The sequence below is a fragment of the Seriola dumerili genome, unplaced genomic scaffold, assembly GCF_002260705.1.
Source record: "Seriola dumerili isolate Sdu_G_001 unplaced genomic scaffold, Sdu_1.0 BDQW01000003.1, whole genome shotgun sequence".
NCBI classification, from domain to species: domain Eukaryota; kingdom Metazoa; phylum Chordata; class Actinopteri; order Carangiformes; family Carangidae; genus Seriola; species Seriola dumerili.
This window is the reverse complement of record NW_019174258.1, coordinates 10,146,442-10,168,445: the sequence shown is the minus strand read 5'-3', so window position 1 is coordinate 10,168,445 and position 22,004 is coordinate 10,146,442. Positions and strand designations below refer to the sequence as shown.

Below are 22,004 nucleotides of genomic sequence, written 5' to 3'. Positions count from 1 at the left end.
ACATCCAACATGAGCTATCATTAGGGTTAGGAGATCAAATAGCACAGCAGCACCCAAACAAGATTAGAAAATGTCACACGCCACCTCCTTAGCCCACTCCTCTTCTTTTTACTCCTCCTCCTCCTCTTCCTCCAGTGTCTCGTTCAGAAGAATGAAGACAAGATTCAACACACAGAGCCAGACATCAACACAGAGCTCTCCAGCGCATACTAATCTAAAACAACATAGTGTCTGGGCAACACATTTTATTCCCTCCCCACCGAGCCGTGTTAAGTGTGAGATAGGGCTCTACAGATCTCATCACTTAGGGAAGGTTGTGGCCTGTATCTTCAGCCCCCCCACCCGCGCAGGTTCCTATCACTTCCACCCTCAAATTGGAAGTGACAGGCCACTCAGGCAGAGGTGTCCTCGCCCCCCCCGCCCCTCACCATCAGCAGCCATGTAGCCCCTCTCAGAGCTGTCAGCCTGATTACATATCAGCTGGATTGGGGGGGACCTGAGGAAAGGAGATGTCCAGCTGGAGACAGACCACTAAACATGTCGTCTGTCCTGCTGCCGCACATCTGCCAATACACATACCACCTGTCTCCGAGGCTGCCACAAATCCAGTCATGTCTCTATCACTCTCCTGCTGTCTTCTAGAAATTCAACAAACTGCACCTTCCTCTTTGTCTGTCTTCCCTCTGCGGTGCATGCTACATCTTTGTCAAACTTTCACTGCTTGTCTTTGCTGGCTCTCTTTTTTTTTTTTCTTTCTTTCTTTCTTTCTTTCTCTCTGCTCTCCTCTCTCTCTCTCTCTCAAATTAAAACAAATAACTTGTTTTCCTCCCCTCCCCTTCTGGTCCCTTTCTTTCTTCCCCTATTTCATCCTCAATGCACAACTCATTTACCAACTTTTCATGCTTGTGGCAGCTCATTACACAGATAGAGCTACCAGTCTTCCCTCTGTGGACTAGCAGAGCAGTGGTGGTTTGCCGGGGATCAAACGTAGACGTGCTAAGCGATAGGAAGCATTAAATTATTGGAGCCCCTGATGCATCCAGAGGCACCTAACTCTCTTCCACAAGGACAAAAATACATGTTGTTTACTTACAGTAAGTGCTGATTTTCTTGTCTTCTTTCCTCTTCTCTCTCCCCAGGCGTGAAGCTTGGAAGCACTCCACGGCAGTCCAGAGAGGTACGTGTTTACTCCATTTCTCCCAAAACACAGATACACAGTTTGCTCCCACCTGTTATCTATTGCAAGAAAAAAAAAAAAAAGTGATTCTCGGCCTTGTACCTCTCAGCGTGTCTGATAGCATCTGTGTAGAGAGGCTGACCTCACACTGTGCATTCAGCCAGTCAGACTTTACTGAGTAAACTGTCTCAGTTGAAGCAGGCCTAGGTTCCCCAGGGTGTGATCACACCTACAGTTGTTTTATATTTCTTTTGTTATGTTTTGTCTTATCATTGTTTTTTTCATATACCAGATGATTTTTTTTTTTTGTTAAAATCCATTATTCAAATAAATTGGCCTGTATTTACGAGCAAAAGTCATATGGATAACTTTTCTTACAGTAATAAGCCCATTAACTGGATAACATTAGCAGCTAACTATGATTATCTATCCCTTTGTACACACACAACTTTGTATTTTGAGGTCAGTTCCTGTATTTTCTGACAGTTATTTGCACTAAAACAAGTTTGAATAGAACTGTTCTCATGTCCCTGAGCAAAAAATGAAAGCTATGAGGTTTGAATAAACAATTACAGGGGTTTAAAATGGGTCCTAAATTACCATGCATCATTACAAAGGCATGCATGGGGGATTTGAATTGACACCAAGACAACCTATAAACTAGGTTTCTATGTCAGACACGGCAGCGCTCACACTACAGCTCACCCCCCCACCCCCCCACCCCCTGGCTGACCCTTGCTTGCTCTCATCTCTGCCGTGATCATCGGCACTGATGAGAGTCTTACATCAGCACAAACCCTGAAGAACGTGATGTCTGGTGTATAGGTTGCTGTCCCGTGCTCGCCTTGCTCATTAAACAGACAGGGAGGAACCATTCCCTCCTTTTTTTTTTTCCCCCCTGCAGATGTCCCTGCAGATGAAAGAATATTTGGCCATTTAAGTCAGGAGGGGGATGAGCCGAGATTCATGACAGTATCATCACCTTGTCTGTTGTAAAATTAAAATTATACATCCAGTCCATTGGCTTTATGGTGCCATTACAGCATTTAATTGAAATAAAATGTCAGAATGCATGATAGCCGTGGGCATCATTTGATGGTAATCAGGCAGTAGATGATCCTAATTTAGATTCCCCATTAAGTGTTTATAAGACATTTATTTGATATTACAGCTCAGTTTATTGATAGGTCATGGGTGGCATTGGGCAGTTTCTGACATTTGCATGTAACAAAGTTAGACTTTTGTTTAAGGTGTAGTGAAACAGCACCATCAAGTGGCCAATTTGAGTACTGACGACAACATGTGGGGTGACTGGGGCTGTCTCTGACAATAAAACTGACTCACCACCTTATTAGATAAAAGGTATAACATGTTCTTGCACATATGTCCACATGATCAGATGGAAATGTAGTTTGTTTGGTCTAAACACATGTCTGCTGCTGTCTAATACAACCTGTGTTGTCATTGTTTTATAGACTCTCTCTACTCAGGACAGAGAGAGAGGCAAATCTGACAATTACGTGGACCACCAGGTAGCAGAGGGCATCTTGTCCAGCCCGATCCCTCCAATGCAGTTCCCACACTTTGAGAAGAGTAGACAGACAGCCACCCCTGGGTCTCGGGAGCAGGACATAGGCTCCCTTCATGTCTCCAAAAGACACCGCAAACTGCTGAAAACAAGTCCCCCGATCAGTCACACCAACAATAATGTTTCCTCATCCTCTTCTCCCGCTTCATCCTCTGTTTCCTTGTCCTCCTCCTCCGCCTCAGGCTCTTTCTCCCCTGAGAGCTGGAAAAAGCTTTCTGATATCCTGGAAGCCCGCCGGCAACTGATGAAGGAGATGTGTGCTAAGTACAAAAGCAGCATCTCCAGGACCATCACACGTCATCACGTGAAACACCTCTTTGTGGAGGACAAGTACAAGTTGTTGTACTGCCAGGTGCCCAAGGCGGGTTGTTCCAACTGGAAGAGGACCCTGATGGTGCTGGCGGGCCAGGCCTCCAACACTCAGAGCATTAAACATGACACAGTCCACTACGGCCACCATCTCAAGAAGCTTGACAGTTTTGACCGACAGGGAATCATGCACCGATTGGAAACCTACACCAAAGTCATGTTTGTCCGAGAACCCTTGGAGAGGATGGTGTCGGCTTACAGGGACAAGTTTGAGAATCCAAACAACTACTACCACTCACTGTTTGGGAAACCCATCATCTCCAAGTACAGGGTGAATCCGTCCTGGACAGCCCTGAAGACAGGCAGTGGGGTCACATTCAAGGAGTTTGTCCAGTACCTTCTTGATGTCCACCGGCCCGTAGGAATGGACATCCACTGGGAGCAGGCGAACCAGCTCTGTAACCCTTGTCTCATAGACTACGACTTCATAGGCAAGTTTGAGAACATGGAAGAAGAGTCCAACTTTCTCCTGCGATGGACTGGGGCACCGCCCAACCTCACGCTGCCTAGTTTTAAAGATAGGAACCCAACTGACAAGAGGACCTCTATGCAGCTCACACAAAAATACTTCTCACAGGTCAGTACGCTGGAGAGACAGCGAGTCTATGACTTCTACTACATGGACTATCTGATGTTTAACTACTCCAAGCCTTTTAAAGATTTATATTGACTGACTCCTTTCAAGACTCTTGAACCACAGTTACATTCCACTACGTCTACATCTCTACCATGATAGTAATCTTAACATAAAGGAGCTCACTCACCTGCTCACGTGGATCTTTGCAGAGATCAGAGAGACCAAACTTCCTCTGACTTTTGCAAAAGCTTTTTATGAATTCATTTCTACCAGATAATCTTCATTTTTAGACAACTATGAGATGAAAAGGTTCATGTGATGTCACATTAAATACTCTAAATTGTCCTGAAAAGGTATTTATTCATTACTAGCACATGGTGAGGTAGAATTTTAAAGATATAACTGTTATGTTTCTAATAAAAATATAAAGTTTATCGTTGTTCAACAGGCTTTAAATTATGCTTAACTGTGAGTCAAATAACATTTGCAAATGTGTTAAATGGTTTTAATGGTTTAATTCAACATAGGTTCCAATCACACTCCTAATTCAGATGTAATTTCAGTATATAGTATGTTATGTGAGCCCTTACCATGTAGCCTCCCACAACATACCACAACATGTGGTATGGATACTCTAATATAGGTTCTTCAGTTGATTGACCCCAAATGAGGATCACCACCCCTAGTCAGCCTCAACCTCCCTGCTGCATTTTTTAAAACTTTTTGTCCTTTTTTTCTTTATTTGAAATATTTGCATTTACTATTTGACTTACAGCAAGTTAGGCATCAGTATACCTCTATGTATTAAAGCATACTAATACAGATATTTCATGTAAATCAATTTACTAAACATAAAGTGTAACAAAACGAAACAATATAAATAGTATAAATCTTGAAAATGTGTCAAGTGCTGCCCACTTGGAAGCTGTGTGCACTTATTGTAGCATTTTTGTAATTCTAACTCTGTTGGTTAGGTTTGTGCTTTAGTCTAACACATACACTGCTGTAGGTTCCCCCATCACTAGAGGTATTTACTTGAATCGTTAAATACAGAACATCCAGGTGTTCGCAGGGTACAAAGTTGTTGCTGCCAGTATCTCTTAATGCCTGTTAATGTTGCACACTTACTAATCATTCGGTTCCTGTTGTGAGGATTGGCAACCAAATTGCAAAAAAAAAAGAAAAAACAGGCAAAAAAACCCACAATATAAAAGCTATTGGACATTTCATCAGGGATGAGAGAAGGAAGAGAGTGTGCTCAAATGTCTCCATGTATCATACCAAACACCCCCTGAACAGCTATCACTTACAGATCTCACACTGTCAGTAACTCCATACCCTCTGTATGTATCACATCTCTTCTACTCCACTATATAGGCTTTTTTTCTGACACTACTGTGTACAATTGTATAATGGGCATTCAGATGACTATATATTTTTCTATGTATTTCTAAAATATATATATTCAGTGCTTCTTAGTGAAGGTATGTTTAATTTCCTTTTTGATGTCATTGATTGTTCTTTCAATAATACCAGTGTAGAGTGTCGTGTAACTGAAGAGTTTCTTTCCAAAACAAAGTATCCACCAGCTAAAAACCCAGAGTCTCAAGAAACTTAAGTGAGTGACAAAATTAGCACTACCATTTAAAGTGCAGAAGATAACTAAGTCAGACTGATGAATAGAAACCACTGGGTGCTTTGATGGTAGTGAATGATTTTTTTTTTTCAAATCAAAATGGATATATAACATTTTGGAAAATAGCTCTTTAATTACTTATCCCTGTTCGTTTGGTCTCTCAATAGGATAGTAGACCCTGTACAGATGAGCTGCATTCCACCTAGTTACTCATCCTGGCTAATGACATCTTTACCCATAGCTACTCCACTATGTGCGTCTGTGTGTGTGTGTGTGTGTATGTGCGATACTGAATAAGCTGTTTAGATGTTTTACAATCTTTCTTTCCACATCTTCTGGAAACACAGACAATGCTAAAACATACACTTTGCAGGTATAGTATCCTGTTTGTAATGTTGGTAGACTTGTGTATTCCCAACACGCTACCCAGCTTTTTTCTTTAGTACTACCCGATGCAGGTCAAACCGCAGAACAGTGTGCACTGGAAAATGCACCGAGACGTGACTGGCAATTCTTAGATACTGAGCATTGAAACTCAAACACTGAACACTGTTAAATTAGGCATCTATTACAACCCTTAATGAGATTAAACTTGTCTAAGATCCCATTAAATATGATTTAATAAGAGGTAAAAAGAAACACAACCATTCAGCAGATTAATTACAGTATGTACTGTAAATCTTCAAGACCTCAGCCAAGGTTTCTCCAAATGAGAGTTGAATTTAAATCTTCTTGGGTCACAGTTTAAGCTTTATGCACAGGGAGTGCAATGAAGGAGTGATTAAATATGATGATTATGATGCCAAAATAACAAACAGAAATATCCTGAATCCACAAAATACTAGGTAAGATCTACACAAGATTAAAACATCTAGCTACAATCAAAGTGGGTAACAGTATATTTTTTATAAGAACATGATGCAAAGATGAACTTGATCGATTGTGATGCTGGTGGTCTCCTATAAAGTAGCAGTCCCTATTCAGCTATACACTTTGCAGCTCACTGAAAATGTGTTTTATGTAACAAAATATTTCATATTATTTAAATCTATACACACTATACTCAACTTTTGAAGACTTTTAAGAATTTTGGTGGTATTACCCTTTCACAGTGATGGTAATTGTATGAACTTTTGTCAGTATAGTGTGTTGGCTTTTGCAATTCCAAAATCTAATCTTTGTTTAGGTTGTGGTCAGATTCTTTGTAGGTATAGCAAATATCTGCCCAGAACAGCTATTGCATTTTAATGAGTACGACTCTTGCAAATTCTCTGTCAGTCCCTGCACCCCCAGCTAATAAAGCTTTCTTGGAATGTGGGTGTATGGACAGATTTATCAAAAGCATAATTACAGTAACAAGTGAATGTATAACTGTTAAACGTTGGTGCAAAAGTGTATAAAACATGATCTTAAGCCCTTTGCCTTATTTTACACTGCCAATCAAATGGTGTATTTCAGGAAGACATTCTTCAGGTGGTTATTATTTCTGGCTGGTGAGTGTCTACTAATAAATTGTCTTTAGCATTTTCAACTTGTGTGCATTGTTTTTTTGTTTTTTGTTTTTCTTGCACTTGTGTCGTTTGTTTGTCTCAAGTCCGCTGTGGTTTCTGAACTTTGGAGAGAAGACTAATGAGCTCCAGGAGAATCAGCAGTGGAGTGGAGTCATTGTTTGTCAGTATACTGTAAGTGTATTTGTGCTTTTTTTTTTATTATTCATCATGCTTTTGAATTCACTAAAAGCACAATACTAAGCGTCTACAACGCTGGGCTGTATTTAGGAACAGAAGTGCTTTGAGCTAAAGGCTAATGTCAGGTATGATGTCACTATATGTGTTCAGCTTGTTAGCATGCTAACACAAAGTACAGCAGAGACTCATGGGAATACACTGGGCCTCATGCATGTACTCATAATCTATAATTTCTCCTTCTGTCTCTTTGTTTTCTCTGTAAGGTTTGCTCATACAAATGTCCCAGATCAGATTCACCAAACTCTGGATCTCACTAGACAAATTTGTGAAACATCACTTGTTTCAGCTGAATGCATTTCACCTGTTTTCATAGATGAAAACGACAAACACCAGGTGAATGGCAGCGGCCACGATGGAGCTGAAATGTGACGCAGCCAGCTCCTCTGTACATCAAGTGTAAGTCAAACATGTTAAAAGAAAAGTAAAGAGAAAAAGGGATCACCAAAGATTCATCCTCTGGAGACCATTAATGTACAAAGGACTTGTGGGTGCTGAGATGTTTGAGTCAGGACCACAGTGGTGGACCAACTGACTGACATTACCATCCATAGAGCTGTAAGCATGGCTTAACACAAGAAGACTGATCCTGATCAACTAATGCACAACATGTGAGGAGACTATTGCAACACAGTTCCTACACCTGTCCAGATTGTTTAACTAGCATTTGGTTTGATTAAGAGCTTATTACTAAGCACAGACCTGATATACATACATACAGTCTGCTTCTGTTAGCTGCTGAGTAGTTTCAGAGGATTTAATGTTATAAAGGTTATACACATATAAAGGTACACAGTGCAGGTTTATTTACAGAAAGAGATAACTCTAAAATGTCACAAAAAAAAACGTAAAACATAAAAATCAGAGATGAAATGATGGGTCAGTGGCAGTGAACCACATACTGTTCATTTAGTCTCAGCCACTGGTGAATGAGTGTTTGTATCAATAGATAGATACAAACACAAGATAAATAGATGATGAGCACAGTTTCTAATGTTGGCAAGTCCAGTATTCAGAGTTTGTTCCCTGCCTAGAAAGAAGTCTGGTGTCTATTCTGCTCTCAAAGAAAGAAAATCCTCTATCTTATGGTCTTACACTGTCGTTTGTCACCAGTCTTTTGTGTTCTGTGTTTGCCAGGAGGGCTTTTTAGAAACATTTTTGTTGCACCAGGTTCTTTCAGTCTGTTTCACCGACTTCTACTTCATGTAGTAGCTTCCATCATTTCCCAGTATAGCTTTTGAGAATAACGTCTTTCATCCAGTTATTGGTAACATGAGGGAGGAGAGAGAAACAACAATCGTAACACAGTTTTCAATTTTTTTCAGTTTTGTTTATGTCAAGTCATACAGCCACAACAAACGTAAGTGTTGGCCATTGCTCAACACAAATCTAGCAGCTGTGCAACGATGCAGTCGACTGAGGGTACTGTTGTTACTGCCTGCTCAGTGAAGGATTCTGCAGCGTATGATCACTTACAGCTCTAAAAAGACAGTTTAAGGTTCTTGGGCGGAATTTCCTTTTACTTTATTAGTTTACTTTGACTGGGCAGAGATCAATTCAAATTTAACTTTTACAAAAAGAAAATGTCACTAACCACACATTTGCAGCTACATTCCAAAATTCCACCTGTTCTACCTGGTAGAAAGACTCCAGTTACACGCTCACAACAATAAGAGTTGATATTTGCAGTAGAGAAATCTCTGTTCAATGTCAGTATCACATATAGAGACAAGAGAGTGCCAGGTATTTCTTTCAATCTCATTTGATTCAGGTTGGTTTGCCAGATGTTCGACTTTCAACCAAAACAATTAGCTTAAATTGGCTGAGGAGTACACAGAGCTGCAGACTGAATGGTTGATTTTCACTAGGATCAGCAGTACAAGCAACATTACAGGGAGTTATCGAATAGTAAAACCTGAAGTAAAGCTTAATGGAGTTTATTTACTTGGATTATCTGTTAAATACATTAAACTACAACACAAGCAATATCAGTTCGACCAGCTGGGATCTCCATGAAGAGAACCATGTCTGCATAACAATGAACAATTTTACATGCTTTTAAGGCTGTAAATTAAGCTGAAGTAGTTAAATAAAAATATGTCATTCATATCAGTTCATGCATCATCTAATTTCATTATGACATATTGGCCTGGCCTACAGGAAAGAACAGATTATGTTTAATCTATTTAATATTGTGTTAGTCATAATACAGAATGATTTATTGCTTGTGTTTGTTGAATAATACAGAAGATAAGGAAATAATCGCATATTAAACCACAATCGCAATTAGATTATTTTCCCAAATCATTCAGCCCTACTACACTGCATCTCCTTTAAGCAGCTTTTTGTAAATTTTGCTTTTGCTACATAGACAACTCTAGAAGAATTGTTAAGTTCAGCATCAAACCTCATTCTTTTACTCACCAGGAGCTGTCTCCAGCCGTGGAAAGCAACCCTGTTGTTTTGTTTCTATTGTTTTCCTTCTACTGAGGTTAGCATGATAACCAGCTAGAATACCAGAATACTGAGTCACTGTAGTGTCCAGCTCTCTGCAAGACAGGTAAGTAAACTGCTGTTAATGCTAACGCTGACGAAGTAGCAATAGCAAAACTTACAAATAGCTTCTCTAGGAAACATGTTAAACAAGTATTAACCTCAGAGGTATTTGATAAACATTTTAGAACCAATGAAGCACAAGTCACTAAGCAGAGCTACTCATCAGATTCAACACTTAGCAGTTGCAGTATCTTTAAGCACTACAGATATTACTTCAGAAAATACATGTAACCCTGGTATGTGTAAACACAAGAACAGCAAGAGCACTGTAAAATAAATGATATTTATGTTAATAAATGACCATTTCACCTTTCACTGCTTTAACCATTGCTTCTACACTTTTTCACTTTTACACCAAAAACAACAGAACACAAATTTACAGTCAGATTATAATTAGTGAAGGTAAGTATCTTCACATCACTTCACAGTTCCACATATTTGGAAATAACTAAATAACGCACAGTTTCATGTCTAGAAGTAAAACTTTTCATCTTGAGATCTAAGTGCTTTTCAATTTGGTGTTTTTGTTCTCCCATCATATAAAGTCATGTAGTGCCTGTTCAGAGTGAAAGGATTAGCTTCTGATTTCCATTCTGTGATTAGATCAGAGCAGGTACCGTATGGTGCCTGAATATATACAGTAATTTGCATGATTGTCACACACTCTACCTAGAATCAAAAAGGGGGAAAATCTGTCACAGCAGCATTTTTGTCATACGAGCATTTTGCCTTCCAAAATGACATTGTTTTAACAAAAACAAATAGCAGCCTTACTCCTTTCTTTTGTAGTTCTGCCCGTGCGTGCGTCTGTGTATGTGTGTGTGTGTGTGTGTGTGTGTGTGTGTGTGTGTGTGTGTGCGTGTGCGTGTACGTGAACGGATTATGTGTATGCTTGTGTGGCAGATGAATATTGCAGCACAAATTGATCACTCTGTAGAGTTAGATATTTGATTAAACGCTCAAGGCTGATTTCCGCAACAGCTCTTGTATAAGTCATGAGAGCACTTTGGGGGAAGTTAAAACTGTGGAGAAAACAAAAGCCATCCATTTACCTCATTAGTGTGCGTGGAAAATCTTGACATGCTTTGAAGAGAACGTGCTTGTGTAGCTAAATCAGCTTAAGGGCTCAAAGCAGACATACAAGGGAGGCAACCAAACATCCTCCCAAAGTGATAAACAACCTCGCCTTGGTTGGGAGGACTGTAAAAAGAGACTTTGCTCCATTTTCAAGTATTATTATTATAAGTTCCTCAGTTAATCTTCATGTTTGCCTTCAAGCTAGCATTAACATGGCTGATGACAGGTTTCTGCTGATGCTCTGACGACAGAGCTCTGTCACACAAACATTCAAAGGCGCACACACACGCGCACGCACGTGTAGTACGACGACTCTCACGCTTAGCTGCTTACACACACTTACAAGGTGTACAATGGCAACAACTGCATCAGTGCCTTTGCAAATTATCCCCATTTATTAGCAGAACAACACCAATCCGAGGGGTTGACTCCTCAGTTCAATGGACCGACACTTGAGAGGCAGAAAATATTTCCTCAAACGTCAAATACAAAACTTCTCTGATTCCCATGCATGCCAGGTTAATTCTCCCCCTTTCACATGAAATCCTTGTTTGTTTTGGCAATGCATCGCAGCACGCTGCAGACACGTCTTCTCAGTGATATAAACCTCATTAAAATGATTTGCCCGAGCTCTGTTATTAATCAAGCAAAGCAAAATGACAAGTGGGAAATAATTTTTTACGGAGGAAATCTCAAAACTCGAGTCCTGTTGAGGACATGTGCTTGCTGAACATCTCATTTGGTTAACTAGCCTGGCTATTTTATCAACACGTTGCTCGTTCTGGAAACAAGCACTTGTGTATCATTTGGCAGGATGGAGCCAGTGATAATATCATGAGACTGGCTTCAGAGGAATAAAATCACAATCTGTCATTATTTCAGATTTCCCCCTGTGCTCCAGCAGGACATTTCAATGTCAATGAATCACTTGCATTTACACATTGTTTGTATTTAACAGGACACATTGGGGTTCACATGGTTTTTATTGTTTTATTCTCTTTAACTCAACCCAGGGGAGAATGTAGCAGCTTGACTATTCTCTCTCCTAGATATCGAGTCTCATCTCAGATCGGTGTCTCTGAGGCAAACCTCCAACACAAAATGCAGTTATGTTATTACTGTATACTGAAAGAGCTGGGAAGCCCTGCTGTGTATTACCTCTTGCATCCAGAGACGTATTGTACATAACCACTTGATGGCAGTACTGCATCTGAAATATTACAAGCCCCAACACTGCTTTTGCTTTTGATGCCCCCTGAGTACTTTCATGCACATGGAGGTATGTGTAGTGTAGTAATGTGCACTTTGGTACCCAATTTGCAGCCACCACCTGTCATGCTTCTGTTTTGAGACTAAAACGCCCATGAAAGCCGCTGCAAGTCTTCTAATTAAGCTATACTCTGGCATTGACATGAATTATGCAGCAGCTTTAATGAACTCAAATCAATAAACACAGGATCTATAATGAAGCCAGTCACACAAGCTGCTGTGGGAACAGTGGTTCTTTAACCTTGGGGTTATATCGCTACCAGGGCTGACACAATGGCTGAAACATTTGGGTTGATAAAATAATTCTCTCTTCGCTCTGCTTTGTCATATGTTTATACCATCATAACCACCCCCACCTCCCCACCCCACCCCACCCCCACCTCCCACCACCCCCCTTCAGCTCTAATGACAGCATACTGTGGATGTATTTTTAATGTAAAAACACATCAAGGGTTGGGGCGAACATCTGGGTGCGGATGCTGATGGACAGGAGGAGGAAGGAGGTGCGTCGAGATGAGAGTTTTAAGAGCAGATGAGGAAATGCAAAGATATACCAAGCATTTTTCAATTTTTAATTATTCAAAGAAATGAAAAGAAACACCACACGAGTTTTCTCTCACCTTGATCAAAAATAATCTGTAACTTACAAAAACAATAATGTCATATTTTCACACAGGAGACAAGTTAACAAAGTGGATATCTACATGGAACAGCCACTGTGTTGGAGCAGTGATATTTCAGTGGCTCACAGACCTAATAATAATAATTATCATCATACAGATTTGCCATTTCCTTTGTTGGCATGAGAGCAGGTTTTTTGAGCTTTTTACAATTGATTTGTGTTGCATCGTTGGTTGTTTGTTCCTGACAATGCCTTCCAACTGTGAGCACAGCCTTCCAATGTTGAAAATGATGGTGCCAACTTTCTTGGCTGAGCAAAAAAGTCAGATGACATCACACGGTGGTTTGCAATTCAGTATGTTTCGTATGTCAAAGCGCGATGATCCGACTTGTTTGTATCAGAATAGCAAATGATCAGCATGAATAATAATAATTTCCCTCCCAAAAGCTTTAACAGCCAAAATATGAAAATTCTCCCTCATGGTCCAAAAAAAAGTAGTTGTTACTGGCTGCGTGTGAGAATTGAAGTTGCCAAGCTCACTGCGAGGAATCTACCCACAATGTCTTTATTTGGCAACAGTGTCTGGAAATTAGTGGAGAAAATGATGCATGGGAGGATTCCATTAATATTTTGGCGACTTATACTTGCATTTATCTTTCTATCATCCAGCACAAACTGAACAAACATATCCGCATACGTAGATCCAAAACTAAAATGCACCTTCATGTCTGAAAGCCCCGCTGGTGAACAGACCTCCAACCACTGCCTGCTTCAACAAGAACAGAGCTGTGCAGCTACAGTCTGCTCCAACTGCTCCCAAACATGCGATGTAGCTTCTGAGACAGAAACAACAAACATGTAGGAGGAAAACACTTTGTGCTCTCCATAAACCAGCTGGGATCCCCTGCTAGTTCAAAACTGCTTGGCTTCTTTATCAATAAAGGTGCATCTCACATCAGAGTATGCGTCAACCTCTCGTTTTTAAAAGGAGTTTTATTCACTTTGGAGTAACTCTCAGAGCTTCGACAATATTGAAAGTCTTTTCACATTCTCCTCTTATTTCCTCGTGGCTGGCAGCTCTCAACAAACACCCAGAAAAAAAAAAGAAAAAAAAAAGGCAGCCACTGTTTCTCTCTCCTGCTCTCTTTCAAGGAGAGAGGTGAGTCTTCAATGAATCACCCCCTGCTCCCGCCGTGTTCTGAACTGTGTCTTCCCTTCGTCAAGCAGCGTGAGTGATGGAAGTGACAGAGGAGACACCTGCCCTGAACCGCCGCTGACAGAGAGGGAAGAGAAAAGAGGGAGAGGAGTGGAGGGAGAGAGGCGCACTGCCTGATGGGAGAAACACACAACGAGGCAACAAACTTGCAGAGACTATCACTTATAGTGACAGGCCAGGAGGTGCTGTGCTATTAGCAGGCCGTAGGGTAGGCCCTGAGCACGGCCCGCCCTACCTAGGATGGATGGGCCTCTCTCTCGGGACTAAATTAATACTGGGAGTCTAGTGAATTGCTTTTGGAACAATGTCCTCCTAAGGAGCTAATCAGACAGGAGTTATCTAGGAGTGCCTGTAGGCTGGCTGGCGTGGCTGAAGCACTGCGGCTGCCTGGCAGAAGGCAGGTGCACCACGCCGACTCACAGCAGTTCATTCCCGGGAAGGACAGAGTAGTGCTGTTATTCATTAGACTGTGGTGGTGGTGGTGGTGGTGATGATGAATCCCAAGACTCAGACTTTCCAAAGAAAGACTTTATGTAAAAATAGTTATAGCAAAGAAACATGATCAGACAGTTTAGTTTTTAACTGAGCAAAATAAATGTTGAATTTTCAATAATTGTTTGAAATTATATAAAAAACCTTCTTAAACCTTTCTCTATTGATTTTTAGCCACTTGGGGGCAGCAGATGAGTCAGATCAGGAAACACAGTTTTAACATATCCTCACCTTGAAAAGTTGATTTGGTCGATGTGTTGGTCATTTTTTTCACATCCTGCAGACTCAGAGCAGTATTAGCATTCATTTGATCATGTGAATGTCGGCCATGTTTCCGGCCAATGCTCGCTCTGCTTTTATCTCTGTTTTTCTCTCCCCTAACTCCTCAGGGAAATATCTGGCTCTGTAGCTACTATATGCTACAGCGTGTTCACCAGCTAGTTTCTAACTTGGTCTGTTTGGCATGTTGTGCTGTGCAGGTAATGAACTGTGGGTTTATCAGAGCTTTTTGCTGAAAACAGTCTGATGTGGTGTTAATGAGAGTGGCGAGAAAAAGTTCAAACCAAAAGAATAAGCTGAGACACTCTGTACTGCAGAGTCAGATAGTAATTGTCTGTACGTTTGTCAGTACAAGTGACAACGTGCACATTATACATTGTTATTTCACTGTCTATATAAAGATATTAATGAGTGCATCTCCAGCTATTGAATCATTTATTATTTTTAACTGAAGAAAACAAAGTGACATGTAGCATGTTTGGAATAAATGCTTTCATGTATTGAATCTACTGAGGTTTTCACATCACTGAAGAGTAAAATAAATCCTCATTCGAACAGAAGCAAAGAAACAAGACGAGAGGAAACTGACTTTTGAATCTTGAATTTATACTTCCAGACAAACCAAAGAAGATCCAAACTGTCTCGTGGCTGACAGTGCTCTGCTAGTCGTCTGCACAGTTGCTTCACAGAAATGAAGTAGTACTCCATACAAGAGGTACGGTACAAACTGACAGGATGAGGTCAGAGCTGAAACAGAGGGGGGAAGCAACACTGAGACCACACGCACAACTCAACCATAATGATGTGTGAGAGAATAAACTCTCTGCTTGCATGCACAATGGAAACCCGGTGTTACTTATGGCCACTTAACATGTTGGTGAAAGAAAGCGATGTTGTGGGGCCCCGGCTTCTCAGCCTGAGAGAGAGCGGTGCCTCTGGCAAGCCCCCGCCCCGGCTCTGTCTCACCCTCTGGAGCTCGGCAAACACATTCAGAATGTGATTCACTGCACAAAACAGATATATCACGGGTTAACAGGCCTGTAACACCATATCCCACAAAAAGCACCACGTTGGCGCTGGTTGTTGATGCAGATAAATGTCACTTAGGGGATGTGATGCAACATTATATCTAATACTAGTACATTACACTAGCATTTAGTATTTAGCCGGTGGTGGAAGAAGTATTCACACTCTATTATGGGTAAAGTCCTTGCATTCAAGCAAAAATAAAAGGTGAAAATGTACCTACGTTCTTGTTCTGCAGTCTGTCACAGATACATTACTATTTATTGCATGCTTAAAGTGTTGATACTGTTGCATTGATGCTTAAGTAACATCTTACTGTTGTGGTCAACAGTTAAGTAGTTGAACCCAGTCATGAGATCATTCATGGTTTAGGAAAGAAGAAAAAACTATGTTCTGCTACACAGATTGATATTCATTTCTCTCTCTCTCCTTGGGCCTCAAACATTTATTTGGATGAAACCATCTGAGAACTGTGAAGGGGAAATGTCTGACACTTCATAGACATCTAAAGGGTCTCCAACACTGCACTGTTTTTTTTGCAAGGGGGCAGCAGCCCAAAAGGTTGGAAATCATTGGTATAATATTATCATGTTATATCCATTTGTTTAAGTCTTTATCAGAAAAGTAACAAGTAGCTGTAGCTGAGTGTAGTGGAGTAAAAAGTAAAATATTTCCCTCTGAGATGTGCTGGAAATACTCAGGTAAAGAACAAGTATGTCAGTAATAAGCACTGTATTTGAGTAAATGTATTTTTGCACCACGTTGTTCAGCTGATTTTTATCCATCAGACAGAGTAGGTTGAAATTTATCAACAATAACAGTCCACATTCCACAACTAAGTAGAAATGAAAGCTCACAAGTGCAATTACAGTATGCACAGCAATTTTTAAGCTCTTGTTTTTGCACAATAAAAACTACAAAATTGCTTGAAAAAACTCCATGATGTCTCCATAAGGTATGATTTTAGAGATGACTCCACCACCCACTGTGCTGTTTACTGTAAAAGAAGTAAAACTCAAAGGACATGACGACACGCAAAAACTGCCTTGTTCTTTGTGTGGCTGTGACAAAAAACAAAAAAAGGACACCACCGTTCAGTGTATGAAAACTGGATTTTCACCAACTAAAGTTGGTGGGATTGCATGTTGTGACCATAAAATGTCATCAGCCAGCAGCCTCAGTCCCTATCAGGCAGTCTGCTGCACAGAGCACTCTCCTCTAGCCTTGGGTGCTGGCCACACTAGCTGGCACCCTCCCCTCCTTCCCTCCCCCCACCCCTCTGCCTCTCTTTCTTTCTCTCTTCCCTTTCTCTGTCTCTCTCTTTCTCTCTTTTACCAGGCTGCAATGACCCACCCTTTCCCTCCCACCCCAACCCCACCCCTCCCCTCCCCTCCCTGTCGCCCTGAGGCACTTCGCTTCCATAGTGTCAGTGCGGAGGCCTCAGTGTTGACAAAGCAGCAGGCCTTCAGAAGACACATCAAACCCTGTCCCTCCTCTGTGCTGTTAGGGAGCTCAGTGCACAACAAAAGGACAGGGACTCCAGTTTGAGTCTCGGGCCATAACTAGTCTCAACAACATGGCTACAGACAGAAAAAGGCCCTGGAGGATGCTGTATGTACCACAAGCTCAAACCGTTCAAGACGAGATCCGTGTTTTCTGACTGTTGTGATGACAGTGTTGTGATGGATGATTGTAAATATAAAGCATAAGTCAAGGCTGCGGGTTGATGCCATCATGACACATGCACTCTAATGAGGACTGTGGGTGCTCTGCAGTGCCAGGGACTTCCCCCAAGGCATATTGAGTGTGTGTGTGTGTGGGGGGGGGGGAATGGTATGTGATGCATACCAGATGTGATTGGAGACATCACACTGTTCACATTGTTACTGCTAACCAAACAGTAGCGGCAACAAAAGCAAAAGATCATTTTTCCTCTGTTCACACATTCACAGCATGACGCTGGATGTGTGTAAGACTGGTTGGAGCTAGAAGCACAATAACACATTTCAGAGAAAAATTTCAGAGACTATAGCAAATAAGAAACAAAAATGAGTTTGGTGATGGATATGACCAAGGACTCTAAATAAAGTCATGGTATCAGCTCTTGAAACAGATGAAAACAGAGAAAACCTCACCCCTGTAGAAACAAACAGAAATCTGTCAAACTGCTGATCGTTGTCCTCCAGACATGATGAGGGAGGCCTCCGTGCTCTGGAGTCCTTCTTCACAGGTATCAGGCACTTACACCTCTCATATATTCTGTGATTAGAGCCTCACACCACATGATGGCAGCAAAAGAGATTCATAAACCAAATCTCAAAGCCCGGTCCAGATTTTGATGCTCTGTTCCAGAAAAGTGATGAAATGATGAGGTTTATAAGGTGACTCTGAACCTGAAGATTCTCTCTAGTTTGAGCTTTGAGAAATCCATTTCAGTTCAAACCCGGCCTTCAGCACTTCAATCAATGGTTACACTGTCGCTCAGTTACTCTTTAATTAAACCTTCTCACTCTTCCTACAGAATATCTCTGAGATCCCCCAAAGGATTGACGGGATGCAGGTAGTGAGACGGGTAAAGGGATAACAATGAAGCAAATACATTTCTGTCACACCGAACTGTGTTTATTTTTTCAGATTTTATTTTTGATTCGAGTGCTCACACCCACACTAGAGGAAGCATTTAGATCATTTAAGTAAATGTAGTAACACCAACATAGAAAATCCTCCATTAAAAGTTAAAGTCGTACATTTCAAATGTTACTCAAGCTAAAGTACAAACAGTGAGTATCATCAGAGAAATGTAAACGTACTGGATGTAACTAGATTCTTATCATTATTCCACTGATGCATATGTAGCATGTTGGAGGTGGAGCAAATTTTAAATGGACTGCACTTGAATAGCACTTCTCTAGTTTTATCGACCATTCAGTCGACACTCGATGACAATTTGGGGTTCAGTATCTTGCCCAAGGACACTTCAACATCCACACTGGAGGAGCAGGGAATCGAACCACCGACCTTACCCGCTCTGCCCCCTGAGCCACAGCTGCCCCATTTAACTACCTTATACACTGTTAGGCAATTTAATCTGTAACAAGCATATTTCATAAAAAATATGTCTGTAAAAAAATGTTTTTATTAAGTTAGTAACTGAAGATGTTAAATAAATGTAGTTGAATAAAAAAACAATATTTCCCACTGAATTTTCCTGGTGCATCAAATTTGTATTCAAGTTACTTAAGTAAATGTGCAGAGTTACTTTCCACTGCTGAACACCAGTATACAAACTGGTCTACTGCTTTTACTGCTGTGTCAGGGCCACTCAGCCTTTTCCCAGCAGGTAAATATTTACTAAATGTCTCAGCCAATCACGTAAGAACCTGAGCACAGCTTGACAGCATCGTGGTCATTGCAGTTTTACCTGTAAAAGTGGAATTGACTCATAACAGCAGCTCTCAGAAGTACACAGAAAGTACACACTCTCTTTGTGCTCAGCTTTTTCGGAAACTTAATTGCTGGCATTAAGCACTTGAGGGAATTCTTCACTGTGCTTGTTAGGTGTTTGTGTGCAACACAACCCCACACGTTCTATTAATAAACTGACACCCTCTTACCCTCTCTCTCTCTCGCTCTCTCTCTCGCTCTCTCTCTCTCTCTCTCTCTCTCCCTCCCTCTCTCTGAGATAATGAACAATAAGTGTCGCTGCTACACCTCAGACACACACCAACATCAAGCAGAATGTCAAATGGCTGGAAGAGGGGAACGATTGACAACAACCGGGCTCCACAAGGCATGCAGATTACTAAAAGCAAGTTCTGAATGTTCTTTTCAAACTTTCTCCACATGCCAGAGGGGAAAGTAGGAGTGTTGATCTGATGTGAAACGCTTGAAAGAGATTCTTGCAAATGCTGGCGTTTAGAAGGCTGGATGTGACTGTATTGCACCTACTGTTTTCACCTCAGTGCATAAGTACAGTGTGTTGGTGACCCGAGCGCGTGAAAAAATAGATACCCACTGGCCAGATGCCCCTGAGGCTTTAATGGAAATTCTTTGAAAAAAAAGAAAACAAGGAAATGATTATGAAAAAGAAAATCAATAGGTTTCACAGAGAGAGCGGAATAAAACAGTATTTAATGATACCGCAGCAAATTGACCCATTTTCAACCACTAAAAGACCTTGTGAGAACTGGTAAAAATACATGTTTTTAGATCATTTGAACTCAACCCATAAACAGTATTCTAACATATCTACTGTATGAGTCTACAGAGGGTATACATCCATGTACAGTGATCCTTCAGTAAGATGTTTCAGCACAATGTTGCTGCTAACCAGCAGATGGTACTATGTTCCAACTTCCTGTGATCCAGCAATACTACGTACACACACAGAAAGAGCCGAACATATTGATTCTTCAGTGTGGGACCTTGACCTGGTTACACAATGTGGCTTTCTCAAAAAAATATAAACACACACACACACACTAATATGTAGTTTAGCAAATCACTGTTTTTAAGTCGAATTAAGTGTTAAATAGTTTTAATAACTGATGAATGTGGCAAAATCATATTGCAATGTTTGTTTTATCTCATGACATGTCAAAGCAAATGTGGTGAGAGGATATGTCTGATGGTTTTTAGTAGAGGATAGCACGTATTATCTTCAGAGGCAGTGATTGCTGTGACAAAGCAGGGTGAAGAGAAAGGCACAATATGGTCCTCCTCTGTGCCACTTTAGGCAACCCCACTAATAGCTCCTGCTTTTGAACCTAGGGGCAAAGTTATTATTCTTATAGGGTCATGCATTAATTCATGCACTTCATTAACATATGATGTCTGAAGGAGACTTTGAAATTTTGATTGATTTTCACTTGTTCCTTTTTTTATGTGCGCACTTTCTTACTGCGGCTTAAACGTCTTAACTCAGAATTAAACAAAAATCGGTTGTAAATTTGACTTCCACACTTTTAGAAAGGCAAACATTTGAAACTGTGGGGGAAATGTGTTGGAACAATCCTTTAATGAAAAACTAGAACAGAGCTGTTATCTGTGTCTGCGCGTGCATCAGGGAGACCAAACATCAATAATCTCATTACTTGGGTCAAATATTACAATCAGATCTTAAAACAGAAATCTGTTTTTGTTGTTGTTCTAGTTTTTTTTATTTATCTTTTTTATCATGGGGATATTTTTGGAGATTGTTACAGAAATAGCTGCCTCTGTCAGTCCTTTCACCTGCTGAGCTGCTGGTCAGGAGGGCAGATGTTTGGATCTGTTGTGAAATCTCAAAGCTGCATGCAAATCCTCAAGATGACCTACTTCTTCCCCTCCACATAGACACTCCGCTAAAATCCATAAATTAAGGAAATTAACTGATGGGGCCCGGGGCCACTTTGTAAGCTATTTAAATCTTTAAATTTACAACATCCCTGCATACTTCATGTAATTGAACTAACTCCGGGCTTGTTTCCTTTAATGAGAAAAAAAACCCAGTTTCCCCTCCAGTTTGTACCTCTGGAAACAACAAATCTGTGCCAGAGGGGAAGATGGCAGCGCTGTGAGGCGCGCTGAGGTCTGTCTAATTACTGAGACTTCTTTCTCACACTGCTACCAGTCCTGCTGTCAGATCACCTGCACAGCTATTATATTTCCTGTTTAAATGCTTTTTAATTGTATACTAATTTAAAGCATAAAAAGAGCAATATAGCCCACTGTAAGTCCAAAGCAAATATTAAAGGACCGTCATAGGGACGCTTTAAAGTTCCATAAGATCCGTGAGACTTCATATGTTTTCGTGGTGGTGCTAAACAAAAGACAAGTTTCCCAGATAGTGACTGTATTCATGTATTTCCTGTGGACCAATAATAAGTTCCTACACTGGTTGGCGCCAAATATCAAGAAACGAATATTACGCCTCTCTCCGGATGCTGGTACAGAGTAATTACTGGGCTCAATGTTGCATCAATTATTCACAGTTATTTACCCGCAAATAAACAAACATGCAAATAAATAAATAATCGTCTCCTGGGTGAGAGCACCTGCTTGACTCTATCTTTCCCCCCTTCTCCCTCTCTCTCTCTCTCTCTCTCTCTCTGTCGATGCAAAAGTGGCGCAACACTTTAGCGCCTCATCACTTGCGTTGGTGTCTCTCTGTGTTGAAGAATAACAATAATCAGCCACAATCTTATTTTCCAAAAGTCTGGAGGCTGCCCGCTTTCATTGGAGAGTGAGGAGGAGGAGGAGGAGGAGGAGGAGGAGGAGGAGGTGGTGGGTGGGGGGGTTCGGGGGGGGGGGGGGGGGGTTGTTCTGGGCAGATATCTCCATCTAAGCCCTGCGCTATAATTGAAATGGCGCATTTGGCTGCAGGCAGGTTGTGAG

The 22,004-nt window shown here is 41.0% G+C and overlaps 1 protein-coding gene across 1 annotated transcript; it reads left to right on the top strand.

The window, feature by feature from the left end:
- The first annotated feature begins 1,150 nt into the window (after positions 1 to 1,150).
- On the top strand, positions 1,151 to 6,957 carry chst8 (carbohydrate sulfotransferase 8). The gene is made up of 2 exons (XM_022745041.1): positions 1,151 to 1,177; positions 2,653 to 6,957. The coding sequence occupies exon 2, from the start codon at positions 2,746 to 2,748 to the stop codon at positions 3,802 to 3,804; it is 1,059 nt and encodes a 352-aa protein (XP_022600762.1). The 5' UTR covers positions 1,151 to 1,177; positions 2,653 to 2,745; the 3' UTR covers positions 3,805 to 6,957.
- The last annotated feature ends 15,047 nt before the right edge of the window (positions 6,958 to 22,004 follow it).